This window comes from Harpia harpyja, chromosome Z, assembly GCF_026419915.1.
Source record: "Harpia harpyja isolate bHarHar1 chromosome Z, bHarHar1 primary haplotype, whole genome shotgun sequence".
Lineage (NCBI taxonomy): Eukaryota > Metazoa > Chordata > Aves > Accipitriformes > Accipitridae > Harpia > Harpia harpyja.
This window is the reverse complement of record NC_068969.1, coordinates 97,783,554-97,804,462: the sequence shown is the minus strand read 5'-3', so window position 1 is coordinate 97,804,462 and position 20,909 is coordinate 97,783,554. Positions and strand designations below refer to the sequence as shown.

General features: G+C 43.8%; 1 protein-coding gene and 1 long non-coding RNA gene across 2 annotated transcripts in view; one reads left to right on the top strand and one right to left on the bottom strand.

Moving 5' to 3' along the window:
* Positions 1–5,995, bottom strand: part of LOC128136868 (chondroitin sulfate proteoglycan 4-like) — a 45,667-nt gene extending 39,672 nt beyond the window's left edge. Inside the window, exon 1 of the mRNA XM_052777172.1 lies at positions 5,876–5,995. Coding sequence (XP_052633132.1) covers positions 5,876–5,960 — 85 coding nt within the window. The 5' untranslated portion in view covers positions 5,961–5,995. The remainder of the gene's footprint in view (positions 1–5,875) is intronic.
* A 266-nt stretch (positions 5,996–6,261) lies between these two features.
* LOC128137312 (uncharacterized) lies at positions 6,262–14,628 on the top strand. Its single transcript, XR_008233662.1, has 4 exons — positions 6,262–6,603; positions 9,778–9,886; positions 13,374–13,456; positions 14,314–14,628. It is a non-coding gene; the product is annotated as an uncharacterized LOC128137312 (long non-coding RNA).
* The last annotated feature ends 6,281 nt before the right edge of the window (positions 14,629–20,909 follow it).

Sequence of the window (20,909 nt, the reverse complement as noted above, 5' to 3'; positions counted from 1 at the left end):
GAGGGACATTTTACCAGATCCCTCCCCTGCCTTTAATATCCACCCTTTTACATGAAAAAAACATTGAAACACATAATTTGATCTTCAATCGGGAAAGAAAAATTATGTAGTTCCCATGTAAGAGAGTATTTGGACAATGTTTTTGTCTTCAAAATGTTCAGGAGGTATCAGTGCCAGGGCCCTTTAAAGATAATGCTTTGGCCAGAAGCCTACAGTGTATGGAAAAACAATGTAGGTAACACTTAAAAGTATATTCAGACATCCTGAATCCTTCTGATGTAGACAAAAACATTTGTTTACTTTTAATACCCAATATATTGATCTTCTGTTTTCAACACTACAATAAATGTCATAATTAGACCACAGAATTACTGCTGCTCAGACAAACTGTTCCCAAACCATTTCAAGCCTGCTAATTTGCTTGAAAACAACTATATATGACTTGATGGGGGGGGGGCAGGGAGCAGGGCAGTGTGGGGAGTCATGCAATCTATTACACTACTTAGTCACTAAAGATAAAATCATAAAAGTAAAGGATTAAATCTAACATGGCCCATGTATTTTCAGTCAGGATCCTCTCCAAACTCCAGAACTGCCATACCAGGAGGCTTGGTTGGCTTGTTTGCTGTCAGCTGCAAAGACAAGAATCACTTCTGTGCCACAGTAACTCCTCAGCTGAGACCACAGTTCTTGCAGTGGCCTCACTAATAATCTGCATCAGTGAGCTCTACAGGCTGGCTGTATAAAAAGGAATTAAAAAGAAGAAGGGGGGGGGGGGATCAAATTCGCTAGTTTTGAACCTGCTGTCTCACCGTCTACTGTTCTCCTGTGGTGCACTGGTATCTAGGAGCCCCAAACACAGACAAGGTCCTTATCCACTAGATGTTTGATGCACACACCTCCCAAGATACTCCAACTGTGCAACGTCCCTTCAAGAAAATAAAGGTACTTATCTTTCTATGTGAAAAATGCAAAGTCAAAGTAAAGGTTAATTCATCCATCCTAACAGCACACTCAAAGTGCAACAAGCGCGTACAACGTCAGTTGTGACTGGTGAGGTACTGGCTTCATCACCTGTAGTATATCTAGAGGCAAGACCTGTTCTAGTTATTCAAATAAATAGTCTTCCCATTGTCCAGCTGAGATTCGCACCTTGAAGATTTGTCCCCTGCAGCTCATTCACAAAAGTGTAACAGGAACAGAAATCAAGTGGCACAGACAGGTAGCTCAGATAAATAATAATCTTCCAGGCAACAGTGGTTTTCTATCTGTCTGTTGGCAAATTTGGGTATGTTTTTGACTCTCTGCTATTTTGGATGTGCAAGTAGAAGCTCTGGCTAACAGTGCAGCCTGTTTCTCCCTGCATTTGGTGAAAAAGGAATGATCTCTCCTTTTGCAGAGCAGACCTTTTCACGCATGAGACTACCAGGCACATTCTGTGAGAGCTCACTTCAGGGCTGCAAAGAAGTCAAAGTGGTATAACTTTGTCCCCCCTCTCTGCCTTTGTCCCTCCATTCTCAAAACAGAGCAGTTGTTTTTCATACTGATAAATTTCTTTTGTTCTACGAAGTCTTTTAGGGTGCTCCAGTGAAACATGGAAGGGTTGTGCAATCTAGAGATGAAGGCAGGTTTCCACATCGTAAGAATACTTTCAGGCTATACAGAAGTACAGCTTGAAGCCTCATTAAGGGTTCTCATGCACTAAATGCTAGGCAAACAATGAGAGACACCTTCAGTCCCAAATAGCTTCTGCTGTAACTAAGACAAAATATGCAGGTCCCAAAGGATGAAGATGCAGGTCCCAACTTTGTTCCCCTAAACCACAGGAAAAACAGCATGCAACCTCCAACATAAATATAATAGGAAGACTCTCCCTTGGGATAGGATTTGAGTGATGGAAACAAGTGTTCAGAGCCTATTAATACCAAATATAAATAAGCTGTTGTGATATTAATAACTTTTAAAAGCCTCATTTACTCTGATTGTACAGCACAAGTGGAGACAGATTAAAAAGCAAGAGAACATTAGTGAAAGAGTACCAAATTCCAGGTACTCAATGTAACAAGCTTCCAACAGCCCTCTGCCAGAAAAAAAGGCAGAACGAGAGATTAAAGAATACATTTGGAGTTATTGCATGGGCTCACATTCTACACTATAAACATGTTTAGGGCTGCCCCACAGAACCAAACCAGTTCTCTACCTCCTTCTAGCTAACAGAGCTTCACACCCAGGTCCACGACTTCAATTACTGCACCACCAGAAAAGCTGTCAGTCCTCTCCAAAGTGAATTCCCTAGTGTACAAATACTGACACTACAGAAGTTTGTAGCTTCAGCATGTTTCAGTCTTGTGCTGAGGAACTTAGCTGGAACGATTTATCAGAACACCCGAGCCAAAGTGATTCTTTCACACACTGCACTGTTCCAAAATTTTGTGATTTGTACATTTATTTCCCTATCTAGTTGTATTTCCTTCTTTCACCTTGAATCTGCCAGTAATGTGTTTGAAACTACTGTGACTATAGAAGAATCCTAACTTCAGAGTATATAAAAATATTTTGGAGAAATAGACGTTGGGTTCTAGCACTCACATACAATTACTTTAAAAGTCATTAATTTATACTAAAGTTTCTGAAAAAAACTTCTCCAAGTGGTATGAAAAAGCTGCTATGAAGATACAATAAAAGAAGAATTCATTTTATGTAGCTGTCCTAACTCAAAAATAATTCTTTCAGGCAAAATATTTTACATGGCTAACAATTTGTTGGAACTTTGGAAAGGTCTGCCTAGAATTTATAGCACATCGGTGACAAAAATCACTATTTTTTAAAATATAATGCAAATAGTAAAAGAAATTGCCATAGGTTTCATGGAGTTGTCAGGAGCTGCATATTCTAGAAATAAAGATTAACAGTTCTGGTGATTCAAAGCTTAAGTAAACTAGCAGTCAGAAAAATAAAATTTGACAGCAATTACTTTCTTGAAGTAATTTCATATTTGCTTTTTTGCTCCTGAACAGCAGTGAAGAATCAAATTCGTAGCTGTTTTTTCCCAAGTTTCTGATTGAAACCTGACCTCATTTGATCACAGATTTGATCAAATTCAACTGGTGAGACTGAAAAGCACTACCAGTACCACAGAATACCTTAGGTAATACAGGTTTGCTTACAAATCTTACGCTCTCCAAAACACAGTGCTGATATGTCACAAAACAGGAGTTTGGTTAATGAAGCTTTGCTACAAGGACAAAGAGCAGAAATAATGCAGCAGAATGACAGAAAGAAAACAAAGAACCCAAACAGGACACTTCATAATGAAAAAATACTACTGCCATCTTTGTCCTCTTATCTAAGCTTGTAGCAGATGACATCAACAGCACACAAGGGGCACAGGAAAAATGGAAGTGGAAAAGGGAGCTGCCAGATTCACTGGGAATGCCCTTTAAGGCTAATGTAACTATTATTCAAAAGTGAATTCTCAGGGTTGATTCACACTTTCTCAGTGTAGGATTTACAGTGAGATTTTGTGTGTAAATCAAACACTATGACAGTCTGTAAGCCTCTTACGCTCACCTAAAATGTACACAGTGAGTAACATCCTTGTGTTGCATCTACAAATGCTTTACATACCAGACGAGATGGTGTTTAAAGGTCCCTTCCAACGCAAAACATTCTATGATTCTGTGATTTCCAGATAAAAGATGGACCTGTAGTTAAAGCACTGAACGTCAAATGAACAGAGCTGACGTTAATTTCTGGTTCTACCACAGAAACACACTGAAGAATTGGGAAAACCATTTAACACCTAATTTCAGTTCACTGCCTATAAGAAGCTGTTAGTGCTTTTTTTTCCTTCCAGCCTTTGACTGGATTTCCATTTCACTCTAAGATTTTTGGGAGCAGGAACTCTCTATCTCTGGGTACGGCTACAGCTATAGCAGCAGCTGGTGTAAGATCGGAGAGCTGGAAGTTAACAAGCTCACCTGGTAGCGATGCAAGTCCACATGGCTCGGATGAGCTGAGCTTGAAGGCAGCTCAGTCGGAGCATCCTGCACTGCTGCACCTAGGTTAGCAAAAGCAGCAGCAGGCTGCGTTGCTGATGCCCCTACCTTGCAGTTTGCAGTTTGGAAATGTACCCTCTGGCTCTGGCTTTGCCTTGCACGGCCTGCAACACCGGGGATGAAGGACACTACTGCAACAGTGAGGCATAAAGTGGTTGGTCAGCTTCACATTTTCAAAACAGTACTGGTTGGCCTAACATTACTGCCAGCAAAACCAATGACAAAACCCTTCATCATGACATTTAAGACAACACTACTATGACTACAGAAATTTCAGTGGCAATCAGATCTCCCTGACATCCTTGATAGCTCTGAGACATCTCTACGAGCAATAAAAAAATTCCCCCCTACCCTGCATGCAGGCTTTTTGTTCACAAAACCAGTAAGAACATCACTTAGAGCTCCACACATTGAAATTCTCTTGTGGAAAGACAAGAGAGGTATATTTAATTTTTAATATCTGAAATTAATCCTGTAAGAAAAACTACCAATTCAGCCTTCATTAATCTCTGAATAACTGAAAAGTATTTTTTAAAGTTACAATTAAATATTAGTTTGTTTCTAACTAGTCTTCCCACATAGTGAAAACAGCCACCATACAATCACAGAAACCAACAACACACTCCACATTTCTAAAGAAAGGGAGTTACGGCAATTGGTTCATGTCACATGGGATTGCAGAGTACGAAAAAGCACACTTCTGCAACTGCCTGCTGGTCCATTATTTTAAAGAGGTATTTAAATAATAAAATTTATTGCCAGTCTTGGATGCTTTAATTACAATTTACTTGAAAATGTGCCACAGAAGAAGAAAAAGAAATTCCCAGCTGAAGTTTTTGGCTGTCCCAACGGTGGTCTTGGTGACCACCCAAGACCTGCACTTAACGTGCATCACCATCAGTGAGAGCTGCAGACCCTTGGGATGTCTGAAAAGCCAGACGTAAGACAGCTGAATTTCGATGCCAAAAAACAGATAGCCGCAGTTGCTGGCCAATACTTAACGTCGGGACTGCTAGTTCACATGCACACTAAAGCTGGGGAAGGCATCACAGAAAATATTCTTGCATGTGCCTTAGCGCTTTCCTTGTGACATATTGCAGTTATGATTGTAAAAAAAAAAGGGGGGGGGGGGAGAGGGATGGTAATCCACGTTGCTTGGGTTTTGTTTGTTTTTATTAGCACGTCTAGCTATGTCAAGTCCCAGTATCTCCACTGTAGGGGGGGAAACAGCCATCGACCCAGGCTCAAACCCGAGGTGACAGGCTCGGCCTTCACCTCCAAGGAAGGGGACACCTACGCCTTCACAAAACGCCTGCTGCCCCCAGCACCTGCGAGGCCGCTGTCGGCAGAGCCGGCCCCGAGGGGCAAAGCACCGGCGCCCCGAGCTGCCCGCCAGCCACCCTGCTCCGCCGCGCAGCCCGGCGGCTCCCGCCCCACGCCGAGGGGCTCCGGCTGCGGCTGCGGCTGCTGCCAGGCCTCGCCCGCCGGGGCTGCCGGCCCGGAGACCGGGGCCACGGCGCCGCACGCCCCGCCGCCCTCCGCCGGGCCGGGGCAGCGGGGCGCCCTCCGGGCGGGCCGCTCCCCTTCGCGGAGGCCACCGGCGAAAAGCCCGCTTCAGCTCTCAGGCGAGCCCCACCTTAGCCCGGCAGCCGGAGGACCGAGCCCGCGGCGCCTCGCCCCACCGCGCCGGGGGCCTGCCGGTCAGCCGGCGCCGGGCCGCCCCCTTCCCCCCTCGCCCGGCGCAGGTGCCTTCCGGCCGCCGGGCCCGTTGGCCGGCGGCGCCACCCGCCATGGCGGCGCCCCGCGGGCAGCCCTACCTGCGACAGCCGGCCGGCTGGCGGCCAGCAGCGCCAGCAGCACCCGCAGGGCGGCGGGCGCGCTGGCCCCCCGCCCGCCCGCCATGCCGCTGCGGCGGCGGGGCCGGAGCCGCGGCCCGGCCGGGCAGCACCGGCGCCGGGGCGAGGCGCGGCGCGGCGCGGCCCGGCCCGCGGGAGCGGCGGGAGAGTGTCACCGCCGCGGCCCGGCGCTCCGCGACGGCCTCCTCCCTCCTCACAGCGCAGCTGCTCCCGCGTCCCGCCCCCCGCTCCAGAAGAAACGCCGGCCTGGGACGGGAGACGGGCCCGCGCGCCTCCCCGCGGCCCCGGGCCGCCCCTCTGGGGCGGCGGCTGCCTGACCCCCGGCGGGCAGCGCAAGGCCCGGAGGGGCCCCGCGGGCCGCCAGGCCTCCTACACAGCGGTCACGCCAGCCCTAAGTTACACCGTGCGGCCAGGCCAGGCCGCTCGGGGTTTTGTTGCTCCGAGTTCGGAGGCTGCAGAGCATCCCTGGGCCACCTGCCCCCAGGAACAGGCTTGGCTCTCCTCACGGCTGTAGTTTTGTCTGTGGGTCAGACGGGAACTGCCCGGATGCCCGTTGTAGCTGTTGCCCGTCGTTCGCCCGCGGTACGCCCTCTTGGTGTCTCGGCCGGAGGAGGCCGCTCTGAGGTGTCCCCAGAGTCTTCCCTGCTCCTGGCTGGAGCAGCCCCGTCCCTCCACAGTGTTTGCATACGGTGCGTAAAGAAGGGCATCGTACCTCTTTATGGAAGAAACGTGTAACAGGTAGACAAAGCATTTGGAACATAAAGTGAGATGATTATAACCAGTGTTCAAATTAGGCAAAGTTCTGCATTTCACACCTTGTTGTTGGTGTCCTGTGCTTGAAAGCACAAGGTTTCAGTTTAGAAAATGTTTTAAAGGGCACACTTGAACCACTGTTGTATAAGCCACTTATCATACGTAATTCAAATATGCAGACGTGCCTTCAGTTACATCCATCATCCGTGCCAGGAACAGCCTTGCAGTCATAAAATTTGCTCTGATGTTATCAGCTGGCAGGGTGCATTGCAATGTGTCTCAACAGGTCGGTTGTTTTTTTAACTTGTTACTCCCTTACACATAGGACTGGAATTTGTGACCTGAAATCTGACACTAAGCGAGCAGAGTAAGTAACTAAGATAATATTCCAAAACTGAAGAAAGAAGAAAAATGGTGATGGCATGAATCTCTTTTCTGGGTCAGCCGTCTGGTTATTCTCTTCCTTTGAGGTTTGCAGTCATCATTTAGTCTAGATTTTCCTTAGTGATTTCTGGCAGGCTTTGCTGTCTTTGCATTTTTAGAATAATGTACATGGTGGGAGAGGGGTGCCCAGAGGGAAATTACGGGGGGGGTGATCTTCACCCATATATCACTTAACAGCTTTATTAAAGATCTCAAAGGCAGAGGCCTAAAAAACTTCATTCTCTTCAGACTGGCACTCAAAGAAGATTTGTGAAAAACCTGGAGAAGGAATTGTAAAGAGCGTCAATCTAAGATGTGAACAAGAAGGGCAAAAAAAGGATTTAATGTGGAATAACAATCGATAATATGACTGGGGCTGGAAAAGCTGACCTCCAGGTGTGCAGCAGTGAAACTGTGCTGTGGTGGAGAAGCCTGGGGAAATATTTTGCCTTTGCACCGTTCATGTGTTGCACAGGTCTGACTTAACATTTCCCCACATAGGAGTACTTGGCTTCACTAACCCTGTGCAGAGAAGTTTGCCGTGAGAGTCCTTGGATATACTCCAAAAGGGACAGCATCACTTGCACAGTAGGCCTTGGGAAGTAATACTCAAAACCACATTAGGAAAAAAATAGTGCAGCAAGATGCTTGGATGAGAGGCAGGAGGTATCATCTGTGGCTTTTATTACTCAAGGATTTTTTATGTCTTGAAAGCATGACAGGACTTGTTTCCTAAACAAAAAATCCTGGTCATGCGGGCAGACAGGCAGAAATCCAGTATGTAAAATGTTCTGGTTTGTGTTCTTTCTTCCTCCTGTGTAGGACAGTTCCAGTATGCCAGCTCCATATCCAGTAGTCAGCCTCAGTGCTGAGTACTTCTGTGCAAATGTGAAAAATCATTCAGCTAGTTGACAGATTCGTCCCTATTAATGATGGAGATCTGCTTGTTTGCATCTGACAGCCTATCAGTTTAGTAATTAAAGCAGAATGCATGATGTTACTGACCACTATAATACACTACACATCAGTTCCTTTTTATTGGTTTTGGTTGGAGAAAGGTTTCAATGAGAAGAAAGGAGTCTCGTGTGGTACCAGAAACCACTTTAGAGATTAGTTTCTCTTCAGTTTTCAACCAACAATACTCTGCAAATCGCTGCTTCAGCCAAGGCTTCCTTAGGGTTCCCATAGGCTTTCAACCAAGTTAAAAAAAAACAAAACTCTCCACATATTTTGAAACAAATTCTAACAGATTGCTTTGGTTTTGGTTAAATTGTGCTGAAGTCACTGTTGTGGATAAGTAATAAACACTCAGAAGACATGCCTGGATAATTCTGATGGGAAAGATTGAACGCTGGCTGCAAGCAGTCAGGGGAGGTCCTGTGCTAATAACGTAAAGATCTCCAGCTAAATAGAAGAAATGAATAGTCTTTAGGTAAAGCAGTAGTAACCCAACATTTATTGCATTAAAATGATATTTCAATTTGACATCTTAATTTTAATTTAACACTGTGTCAGATGACAAATATGCAACTTGGATTTCCTGAGTGGAGGGGCAGCATAGTGAACCAAAGCTTCTTAACGTCTTAGATACAAATAAGTTACAGAGGTGTGCTCTGTAGTCTTCATCGAAAGCAAACACAAACCTGCAGTGGTCCGTACAGATCCCCGAAGAGTCTAGCTGTAATGACACTAGAGGGAGTCCTGAGGCTGCAAGAAAATCCTTTTCCTGTAGCAATTTCTTAAGCAAATAGTGCCTTATAAATGAAAGTGTTGTTAAAATAGAGCTTCTGGGGAAAATGAAGGAGCCATTCAATTCAGATGGGATCAAACAGTATTCAAGTTCTATATTCCAAGTTTTCCAATGATTCATTAAGCAAGCCAAGTGAATTTAAAAAGGGGCATTGTTAATAAGGACTTTATTTTTTCAATAAAGAGGATATTTAAAGTCAGCATTCAAAATGGAGTAAAAGAATCTCTTACATTTTTGTTCCGATAAATTAAATTACAAGGGCCTTGTTCTACAATATCTGTGTTCTTTTTGTGGTCCTTCACTGAAGACTTAACAGGTAGACCACGTGGTCCTGAGTTTTCAAGTTAGGCAATGGAATTTTTACTGAAGTCAATGGCAGCTGTCAATGCTCAGCACCTTGAAGTTCAGCCTACACATTTGCAATAAAAATAGGTTTCCCAAAAGTGCATAGGTGCCTCCCACAAGTTACTGTGGGATGCTGGTCCATGCATGTTCCTAAATCACTTTAACAGTTTTGAAAATTGTAGCAATCTGAAAGAGAAATTCACATGCAGCCAGGACTGCCAGTCCTCAGTAGCTCAGAATGATAGCTTATCCTGTGCTACTGGGATTGGGAATACTCTTTGTGCTGTGGGAGATCATAATGAGCAAGCCTAAAGCAAGGCAAGGTTGTCTGCTCTGAATGAAGAAGGATGGCATTGGCATTCACTAGGGATCCAAATGCTTCCTTTCATCCCCTTGGTGGCACATGCCTCAAACCAGGGCCTCTATACCTGCTTCAGGTATTCACCATACAAACCCTGTCGCTTCCAAGATGTCACAGAATGAGTGCTCAGCTCTTGTTCCTCTCCTGATGTTAGGTGAGCTCTGCCAGAGAGCTCTGAGATTGCATTCAGGAACAGCTCATCCAGGAAACTAAAATCTTCCTCTTTTTCAGCCAGAGTGGCAGAGCCTGAGGGACTCAGCACAGGAGGCTGCAGCTGCTACTAGAAGGAAGAGGTTTGACTGTTGGAGGACCCAGAGAAGAAATTGGTGGAATGACATTGGTGGGTAGTGCTGCCCTTTACACTGCACAGCAATAGAGTGCCTTTGAGAAGAAGCTGCTAAGTGGTAGTCCTTACTGAGCTGCTCATGTAGCCAGCCCAATGGACATCCTCAGTGTAGTAATGTTACCAGGGCAAGAGGAAAATCACAGCCATGTAGGCAGGCCAGATACTGCATTTTCTACCTGGAGCTGTCCATGGGGTGAAGGCTTAGGCATGCTCCTCCTCCTCTGTTTTTTCCTTGTGGCTGGTAGGGCCCATTACATCAGTTTGCGGCTGTGCATATCTATGGGCTGTGCAGTGGAGGACCTGCTGTCCTCACCTGCTGTCCTCATGTTCATGCCTGAATTGTCATGGCTGCTCAATTACATTAATAAAGGCTGCTCTTTCTGCAAAAGCAATACAGTTTTAGAAAAGACATGCCATGAAGAAGCATGAGTATACATTATGGTGCTGCTGTGTTGTAGACTCTGCCTTATTCCCTATAGGATATGTGCTAGCAAACATAGGATGCTCTCCATGTGGTCTCTCCTAGTCCCAGATCAAACTCCTGTTATTTCTTAGCAACACAGTTCCTTAATTTATGGAATATAATAATGAGTATATTAGCTTGCATATTAAGTGTTATTGAAATCAAACTTTGATTTTTAAAACAAATATGCAAAGTGCACCAAACAATGCAGTAGCCTTAGCTTGTATTATTTTTGCTTGTTTGTTCAGTTTCGGTATGTGAAGATGTGTTTCTTTATCCTGGGTATTTACTGATACACATATGTACAAGAGTCTGAACTGTCACACTGGCCTTAAAAGAAATATTCATTTGCCCAAAGTTCAGTGTTTAGTGTTGCAGTTTAGTGTCCTCTCTTCCGCAAATCTGTATGCAAGTCTCAGGTCATTTCTTTCAAATGAACCTATTTAAAACTTCCAACTCCAGAAGCTTCCTCAGAGATAATCTGTCAGAAATGGGAGTCTTGAACCAGATCTTCACCACTATCTGCCAAGGCAAAACAACTGTTAGTCAGCCTAAAGTCCAGCAAAGAAAAACCAGAAACACAACTACAGCAAAACTATGCAAGTTATCTTAGCACAGGGAGGAGACTAGAATTCAGCTTTTGTACAGGTCAAAGGAGGCAGAGGAACTCGAAGGGATGGTGCTAAGGAAAATGCTTTCATGCCCCTGGCTTCAGTGTGCTGGAAGAGAAGAGCAGCTCCCCAGAGAGGGCTTCACTTCCAGGGCGGTGGCGCATGGTCTCCCTCAAGACATTTGCAGAATTTAAGTTCTTAGGTTTTAGTGAAAAATATCATCTCATTCCATTCAATGGCTGATTTAGAGACTGTGTAGTGATCAGACATTGCAGCAGCACATTTACAAGGAATAAATGTCAGAATGTTTAATAAAAGTAGTGAAACAGAAAAAAAACTTTCATACAGTTTTGAGTTTGGGGGTTTTTTTATGCACTTTGCTTCCCTGATTTATGCAGTTTTTCTAATCCTTTTTGGCTTCAGCAGGTTTTTTTATGCCACTCCTGCTGATCAGTAACTTTGTGGTTGTTGTTTGTAACTCAGTCCCTTTTGGTTAGACCCTTATTTTCTGGGAAAATCATCTATATTCATCCACACTGATCTGTTGTTCTCATTTGCCTGTGCAAGTGGTTCAGATTCTTCCAATAATGGTAATACATCTTTCTTTTACCAAGTGAATCCTGGATTAGTGAGAACTGTCCTCAGCATCATTGTTATTATTCTGGTTGAGCATCTGGCGCTTTTTCATGTGCTGCCTTTAACATCACTAGAAGTGAGTGATGTCTTTACAGCCCTCCTGCTCTGATACTCACATGGCTGTCATTCCTGCTGCCTTTATTAAAAGGTGCATTTGTAAATGCATTTTGTACAGCTTCGCTTTTGAGATTACTTATCAAACTGCAGCTGTTCACACCACTGCTATGCAGAAAGCTGCCTCTTCCTGTAATTCAATACCCTCTGCTGATAGTTGCTTTTGCATCTGGATTGGATTCCTGTCTTGCATCAATCTTACACAGGTGCGGCTGCGCTTGCTAAATTGTCTCTGGCTCATGCTAGCTATTTTCACAGCCTTCACAATTTTGACTGTTTTGCTCTTACTAAAGCACTTGTATTAGAAGTAATGGGAGCCTCTCTTTTTTTTCTTGACCATGGGTACAGAATAATGTTGGCTGCAGGTGCACAATAACATAGGATGGAAGGGACCACCTGAATCATTAAATTCCCCCTCCTGGCTACTGCAGACATTACCTCATATAATAATCACTGTTATTCATTTATTGAACTCTGTCTTAAAAACACTCACATGGCTTGGTCTCATCCCTGTCCTGTACATGACTGCCCCTTTGCAAAACTGCTCCTGAATGTGATTATTCTTACGGTTTGGAAATTTCTGATTTTCAGCTGAAGTTCTTTATGGGCAGCTGATATCTCATTTGTGCCAACATTGCTTTTTAATCTAAACAGTTACCAAACCCTTGGTGCTGAGTTTTTCCTCAACATATTTGTAGATGGCACTCTTCTTCCCCTCAGCCCTGGCTGAACAAGCCTAGCTTGTCTATCTAGCCTCCGCTCACAAATTAGGTGCTCAATACCCTCGCTGTTCTTTTCAGCCTTCTCTTGCACCCCTTCTGGTTTGAAGCCATCTTTCAGAAACACAAGTGACCAGAGTAATATGCAGCCATCAAGACCTGGTAGTAGAAAGGCCTTGTCTCATGCCTTCCCCTTTTCATTTCAGAAGGTTTATCTCTGCCTTAGTCCATGGACCAGATTGTCAAATCCAGGGGAGACCCATTTACTTCAAACCTGACAAAGGAGAGGACAACTCCAACATCTGGCACATGAGATGGCCGTCTTCTTGCTGCTCTCTGGAGGCCCCAGCTTTCTCTCTTTGTGCTGTCTGATAGCAACCTCTCAATGATGGCTCAGACCGATAGGAATTGCTGGACTAGCTCCTATGCTTCCCCACCCCAGATGTGTGGAGCACAGCTGGGATTGGCGTGGGCCTTGTGACACAGCAGGATGTACCACACCTCTGACGGCAACCTGGAGCCTGTGTAGCACACAGTATATTTTTCACTATTGTGGCTCTTTATTACTTAGAATTTGGACATTATTGATTTCACGCACCTTTTAGAAGCTGTGTTGTTTTGGTTTTCTCATATCTAAACAAGTTGCCCCTTTGCAGCTTTTTCTTGAGGATTCTCTGCCAGTTCTCTGTCTCTTCATCATTATCATTTATTTGCCTGAGGTAACAGAAGTGCTGCGCAGTTTAGAAAGAAGTACAGCCCAATGGGCTAGGAAATGGGTCTGATGAATAGTGAAGAAAGAGTGAAATGGTAGACTGAGTTGAGGTGTGGTGAGCTGGGCTGCAAAAGGGACATGATGTAGAACTGCCTCTAGGTTTTTAATATTTTGGTGATATGTTTCTGTAATGGTTAATAGGGTTAATATTTTATATATCATGTAGGTTTTGCTACAGAGTTTGGAAGAATGGGGTTTGAAGGCTCAGCTGTTGGCTTGGCGCTCAGGTGCTCGGGAGTATTGCATCAGGTAAGAGGACCTGGGAAAGTACAGGAGGGATTTTGAGTGAAGAGAACATCAAAAAGACCATCAAAGCTAGTGTCCTTGATGAAGCAGACGCCACAAACTCGGTGATGTATGGCCTTCAATGGAAAGGCAAACAATAGTACTAACCTAAAGGCCTGCTAACACCAGCAAAAGCATTTGCATTGAGCTTGACAGGGCTGAGATTTAATCAAAAAAGTTTTAATCTAGTACACATAGAAACATGGAGACATGGCAGGTCTCAAGATGCCTTGGTCTCTGGTAAAAGCTGATTCCTAATGGCTACAATTTTTGCAGGCTGGGGGACAAGTCCTTACATAGCTTCAGTTTTTCTTGCTCTGTGGCTAACTTGTCATCCAGCCAGGTCTCCCAGTGTTTCCCAGACAGGACAATTCTTTATACAAAGAAGAGCAAGATTGTTTTAATTTTTAATCTATTAATTTCCTTAAGAAGGAGGGTGTTGGTTTGAAAAGCTACCTCTTAACACTTGTGCTGGTTTTGGCTGGGGTAGAGTTAATTTTCTTCATGGTAGCTAGTATGGGGCTATGTTTTGGATTTGTGCTGAAAACACTATTGGTAATCCAGGGATGTTTTCGTTACTGCTGAGCAGTGCTTACACAGAGTCAAGGCCTTTTCTGCTCCTCACCCCACCCCACCAGTGAGGAGGCTGGGGGGGCACAAGAGGTTGGGAGGGGACACAGCCGGGACAGCTGACCCCAACTGACCAGAGGGGTATTCCAGACCGTATGACATCACACTCAGTGTATAAAGCTGGGGGAAGAAGAAGGAAGGGGGGGGACATTTGGAGTGATGGCATTTGTCTTCCCAAGTAACTGTTACAGGTGATGGAGCCCTGCTTTCCTGGAGATGGCTGAACACCTGCCTGCCCATGGGAAGTGGTGAATGAATTCCTTGTTTTGCTTTGCTTGCATGCATGGCTTTTGCTTTACCTATTAAACTGTCTTCATCTCAACCCACGAGTCTTCTCACTTTCACCCTTTGGATTCTCTCCCCCATCCCACCGGAGGGAAGTGAGTGAGAGGCTGCGTGGAGCTTCGTTGCTGGCTGGGGTTAAACCGTGACAACACTTCAGGCATGTTTGACTCATCCTGTTTGGCCAATCCCTCAGTGCCCTAATAAACCCGGTGTGAACACTTTGTTCTGGTGTGTGGTATTTCAACCCTGAGATTACATTTTGGAAGGAGCCTGGTTATTGTATCCCACTCCACTGTCCAGACCAACTGAACTGGAGCCAGTTCATTCTGCGCTGTTACTACCGAGGAATGTTTCAGTGGTTTGGGTGGCCCCATGAGAGCTGGGAGAGAGAAAGACATACTCTGTAAATGGTGTCAATGATACCTACTCCATTTTATGGAGTGCCTTCACTACTCCAGGTAGTATGCCTGTAGACTACTGTATGGGAGGTACTGAGCTCTTACCCCCTTCCCTACCTCGTGTGTAAGCAGTCCATAAAGCCAACCATTGCCCACCCACTGGCAGTGCACATAATCCCACATATCACTGCACATCTGCCCAGCCACCTGTTCAGATACAGGCTCCAGTATCAGTAACACTGTCACTCCATGGTTTTTTCCAACTGTCTGATCACGTGCTATTGCTGTATATCTTTTTTAGACTGATCACTGATGAAAGCTTGTTTCCTTGCTGTTACTTAGCTAGGAGAACTCAGTGCAAAAGCCACAGATGGCAACAAGATCATCTGAGAGACATCAAGCTTCTCCCTTGACAGCTCATGTTCATGAAGGACTGCTTGTAAGACAAGAAACAGGTGCTCAGGCCCTGACCAGTCACAGGTGATGGTAGGGCTCATCTGCAATGTCTTTCAGTGCAAAATCTCTATCAAATGCTGGGAGAGCTAGTTTCTCCTTCCAGCTTTTACTGGTCATCTCAGATCTGCGTAGTGCAGTTGTTCTTCAGCTGGTGCTTTAGGGTTCTGCTGCGATGGGAATCGCTTTTCTCTTCAGCAGTGTAAGAATGACAGCTCTCATCTGAGCTGGCTTTCCCCCCACTTTCCCACTGTCCCCAACCTGGCAGTAGCACTATCAGCACTAGTAAAACTTTGGCCCTTGTTTGAGACCAGGTCTCTCAACTTGCAGGGACACTCTAAGCTCTAGGTATGGTCCTCCCAGCCAGGGCAGTCTAGTGATATTGTGGTTGAAAACAGCAGCTGGGCCTGGAGACCCACCTTCACTGAACTGTGGCATCATACAAGTGGACCTCAGTTAGCACTTGAAAGCAGAAATAGGGCCAGGTATGTGGAGTGCCAGTATTACTTCCCAAACTATATCCAGGCTGCCCGAGGCTGCTTTAAAGATATGTCCACTCCCCGGGGCAGTTTCAGAGTAGAAATTCTTCACAGCAGCATCACTGGAGTCAAAAACAAGCAGAGATGAGTTGGTTCAAAACAGAGGGAGCCTGGATGCTGATCATTGGTTTGACTTCTATCAGGAATCAGGAAGACTGTGGGAATCAGGAAGACCTAGAAAGAAAGAAATGTTGACAGACAAGGAAAAACAAAAACAAAAACAAATGTGTAAAGTGAAAATGAGCAGAAGAGAAAGAGAAGGGAAAGTTTCTTCTTTGCTTGTACCTGCTTTGCTGTCTGCCCTGCAGGTGGTAGGTAGCTATCTCTGGGATATAGATACCAGAAAGAAGAGTAAGTATCCTAATGAATTAGGGAAGAGGTTTCACCGATCATTTATTTTTACAGTCTGTCAGCATTTTCCCCAAAGCCAGGGTAATCCAGAGGGCTTATAATTATTTCATAGGCAAACCCCCAAGCTTCCAGTCGCAGTCCTGTTCTCCTTCAAAAGAGGGGAGCTTCTCTCCCCACTTTTTTATGCTCACAATGAAGTGTGATTTTCCGAGGCTCTAGATTTGTATTCTTTGCACAGAAGAACAATACTTTTTATTATTACATACTCTGGCCATGCTTCTTCTGCAAACACTTTAGCTTTTAGGCACAGCATGTCTGGTTTACTTTGGCTTCCTTACTCTTTTTACCCAGCATATGAGGAAAATAGATGTACATCTCCATTGCACTCTGCTCAGCTCTGTATTCACAGCACACGGATCTATGCTGTTTTCTGGAGACACTCTTGTATCTCCTAGCAGGGTTGATCTTATGCTGCCAGTGAAAACCCTTTGAGGTAGACATTGACCAAAACACCCTAAAACTAGAAAAAACTTTGCTTTCCCAGTATTGTCCCAATTTTCTCATTAACAGTGGCAGAGGTCAGCCAAATCTAATACAATTCCTCTGACGAGATCTCAGGCCTAACTACTTGCGTGGGTGTTTCCTGAGTAACAGCCTGCCCGCAGAGAGCCTAACTCCCTCCTCACTCCTACTGATGTGGCACCACTGAATCCAGTTGAATTCCAGTGTTTGAAAACTGCTGACAATGAGAGCAGCATCAGACCCACCCAATGGTGTGTGTTTTATGGGTCTTTAATTTTTTCCAACCCACTCCTGACTCCACTTCAGGGCTGTAAAATTGATGCTTATAAAACATCATGCTTGGTAGATCAAGTGAGATTTTTCTGTAACTCTTGAAGAGTGTAGAGTTTTGAAAGAAAGCAAGCGGTTGCCTTCCTTTGTGCGAATGTGGTTTTTCATATGGAAAAAACAGAATTAGTCATTTGATAGCTGACATTGGAATAGTGTTTTGTTGCAGATAGTCATTTTTCCCTTACGTACAGTGTGGAGGCTTTTTTTTTTAAGCAAGCCATAGCTTTCAGCCATGTGATCCAATGAAAATAATTAGACATAGGAAAGGGACTCCCTCTGGATCTTGGTGATCCAAGTCTCTGATGACACAAGTACCTGCTGCTTTGACCATCAGAATCCATCCATTGTAAAAATGTCCTTAACATTTGGGTTTGCTCACAGAGGTAGTTTTAATACTCCACCTGACAGTCAAACAGGGATTTTGCCAGTATGGGCAGCCTCAGAGCAGTATTTTGCAACTGCTCAGAATTCTCTGAATACAGGATGACTTCAGAAATAGACCCACTGAGAGCATTACTTTCCCTGATAAATAATCTTTATAGGATATTCCCCCATCTGTGCAGCAGACCTCAAGAGGGAAGTAATAACAAAGGAAGAAATTTGCTTGTTCTGTTATCCTCCTCCTTTGATGCTGTCACCGTGCAGGGCGTGCATGGCTGAGCTCTCCATCCTCCAGCAGAAAGAAGGATTTCCTTTGTGTTTCCAGTCCTTTTCCCCAAAAGTTTTGAGCATCCAGCATCTTCTTCCAGTTCCAAGATAATCTGCTGCATGGCCAGTTGTTTTCAGAAACCAGACAGCCTGTTCACCTGCCTAGAAAATGGAGTTAGAAGTTGTACACATAACCTATGGGGTTAACATCTTGTCTTTGTCTTGAAATTTAATACTCCCCAGTTGCTGCTGTTTTGGATGATCAAACTAAGCAATTATATTATTTTGACTCTTTAACACATCCCTCATTATGTTAATTTTCAGTGGAAAGGTTTGCAGTAAAAGGTCAATGTTTGCCAAAGAAACCACAAAGTCACCAATTATTCTACTTATGAAATAAGAGTAGCTGTGGAATCTCGCATACGCTGGCTAGTGAGGATAGGCGCATGCCAGCACTGATGTGACAGACACCATAGCAATATCAGGCAAAGAAAAAGAAAACTTTTGAAGTGTGGAAGGAGATGCTTTGAAGACCATTGAGACTTATGAATAAATGTCTGTTATTTAATCACTGGAATATGAACACTGCAGTGATTTCCTTTTCCAAGGGGGACTTGTGAAAGTTTATATCAGACTAACTGGGCCCCAAGTCCAACTGAGATAGAAATTGTGTCAGTTCTGTTTCAGTGAGTGCAGCGATGGTGATTTACACCATCTGAGCATCTGAGTTCGTGTTGCTGCTTGTAGCCATGGTGAGAAAGGTATATTCCAGTGAGCTAACTGAATAACATAGCATGCTGGGGTTTAATTCTTATTTTCTTCTAGTAGTACTATGTCATGTTATAGAGCCTTCCCATAGAAAAAAGAGAGCTCCTAACTTTCTCTTTGTCTCATTAATGTTATAAGCAACAGCAAGAGTAATATGAGAAAGATACAGAAATACGGATGCAATTTTTTATGAGTAGCTTTTACAAACTTGTGCTTGTTGTGATGGGTACACAGCAAGTTGGTATGTTTATTTGTCTGCAGGTATTTTGGTAAATTCCAGGAAATATTACCTACTGTTCTTGTCAAAAGATCAAAATCTTAGAGTATTATATGCCATTCATTTTCCAGTGTGAATGTGATTCATTCCTGATTTTTCTGATGACTCATTCCCTCTTCTCATCTTGGCTTCTCCAGATGTAAATTGGAAAATATATGCAGTCCTTGTCTAATTCTCAGGGCTGTTTTGGTACCTAGGTAAAGTTCACTAGGTGTTTCAAGTAGTTCTTGGGAAGCATGAAAGGCAGTCACATTGTTCTTGCAACAATGGACAATAATGCTTAGATTAAAATTATCTGTTGTCTTTCTTTGTTAACCATTTTCCGAAAACACTGAGAACAGTCAAAGAAGCAGTTAACTCTAAAGTATTTGTTTCTTAGTCATACGCTTGTAGAAAAGTGTGAATTATTTGATTTTTCAATTAGGGGGCTAAACAAAGAAATTGGAGGAAATATTTTGGGTCTACCTTGGAAAAAAATGTGGTGGGAAATAGGGTGAAATGAAATATTTTATCAGATCCATAAACCAAACATTCATTTCATTTTTAGCAGTGCTGGGAAGCAAGCACAGTGAAGCAGAATTTGCTTGGTTATAAGCATGTGGATGTTGAAGCATTTCTCCTAAATAACAAGCAGACGAGTTTGCCCACTTTATCACAACAGCACTGATTTCATCTTTGTCAGGGGCAGCAGGGAGAAAAAGCATCTTTAAAACTTTTCTAATTGCATTTAGATGAGCTTAATTTTAAGCATGTCTTTTAGCTTTGGGTTTTAATCATAACAATCAATTGAAAGAATACTTTTAAGAACTAGTAAGCCGAAAATAACAACTCTATTGCAGACACTACCTCCCCTTCCCATCCAGCTCTGGCAAGTATTTCCCTTCCTCTTTTTCACCTCTTATCCAGCCATGTCCTCCAACAGGACCAGAGGTTGGGGTCTGCAAGTATACAGGAAGGCAGCTGGGGAGAGAGGAGATACAAGTATTTTAGGTATGGAGAGGAGAGATGTTTTGTCTTGTTCCTTATATACTTTCTAAGCATCCTGCCTGCCTTAGAGGGAGAAGACACATTATCTGCCAATGAACTTTAAAGTCTTTTAAACTGATATCCTTTTCTTAATCCAGTATTTAGAACACTGGAATGCCAAATGACAGTCCTGAAGTGTCATTTCAAAAGAGCATTTGAAATGGTTTATTTGGAAACTTTCTAAAATTACACATCTTGAATTTTCTAAAAATAAATAAATTCTCTCCTTTTTTTCACCCTGAAACTGTTTACAGAATCAACGTGAACTGTGCCGATAGCTCCATCCAGCCCCAGCAGTGCCTTTTTTTAACAAACTGAACGTCTGCAGCCTGCTCTAGTGCTTTGTCAGATCCCAAATGTCATCTGCAACCTGCCAGCCACTGACTTACATCTTGATAAACGGTGTTTTTCATTCCATGTGAACTGGGTTTTTTTCTTGTTTATATCCAGCGGTATAGAACAGCTCCTATTGTCCATTGTTCCCTTATGTACTTTCAGAAAACCTGTTTGTTTCTGGCAGCCTTCTCTTCGAGGAATGTGATGCAGAGCACAGATAAAAGCACAAGCATCTGTTAAGATGATTGTGATTGGTGTTATCCTGACAACAGTGTAGAAATTGTCTGCTTGGGACGGCAGGCAGGCACAACCAAACAAAATTAACAGTAGCTTCAATTTACAGTGAGTATGATAAAGCATATGCTTTAATTCAAGGCGACTGTGCAAAGCTGCTGCTTATTTCCTATGCTTCCTATGCATGACAGTCGTGCACACGCTGATTCATTCAGGAGGAGTTGACACTTACATAGGTGCTAAGCTCCAAAATACTTTTGAGGATAATAGTATGGCTAAAGGCAAAAACTGAGAGTTCTCCAAATATTAGTTCATTCTTGGGAGCTTTAGGGAATGTTTGCAATCCTAGAAGCTGGTACTTGCCAGACTTCAAGTGTTGATGCTTTATTTCAGTCCTGAGTGATGGAGGAAAGTCTCCCCAGTCATTGGTGCTATTTCAGGCAACACGAAGAAAATTCTTGATGTGTTCTCATTCAAGCTTTGACCTGACCTGACCCTGCTTAACTTTAAAATCTGACAAGCATGGTCTGGATTATTTTTCTATAGCTAAGGGTTCAACGCGTATTTAAATGCTTTAGGCCTTTTACTATCAATGTTAGTCTTCTGTTCAAAGATATACT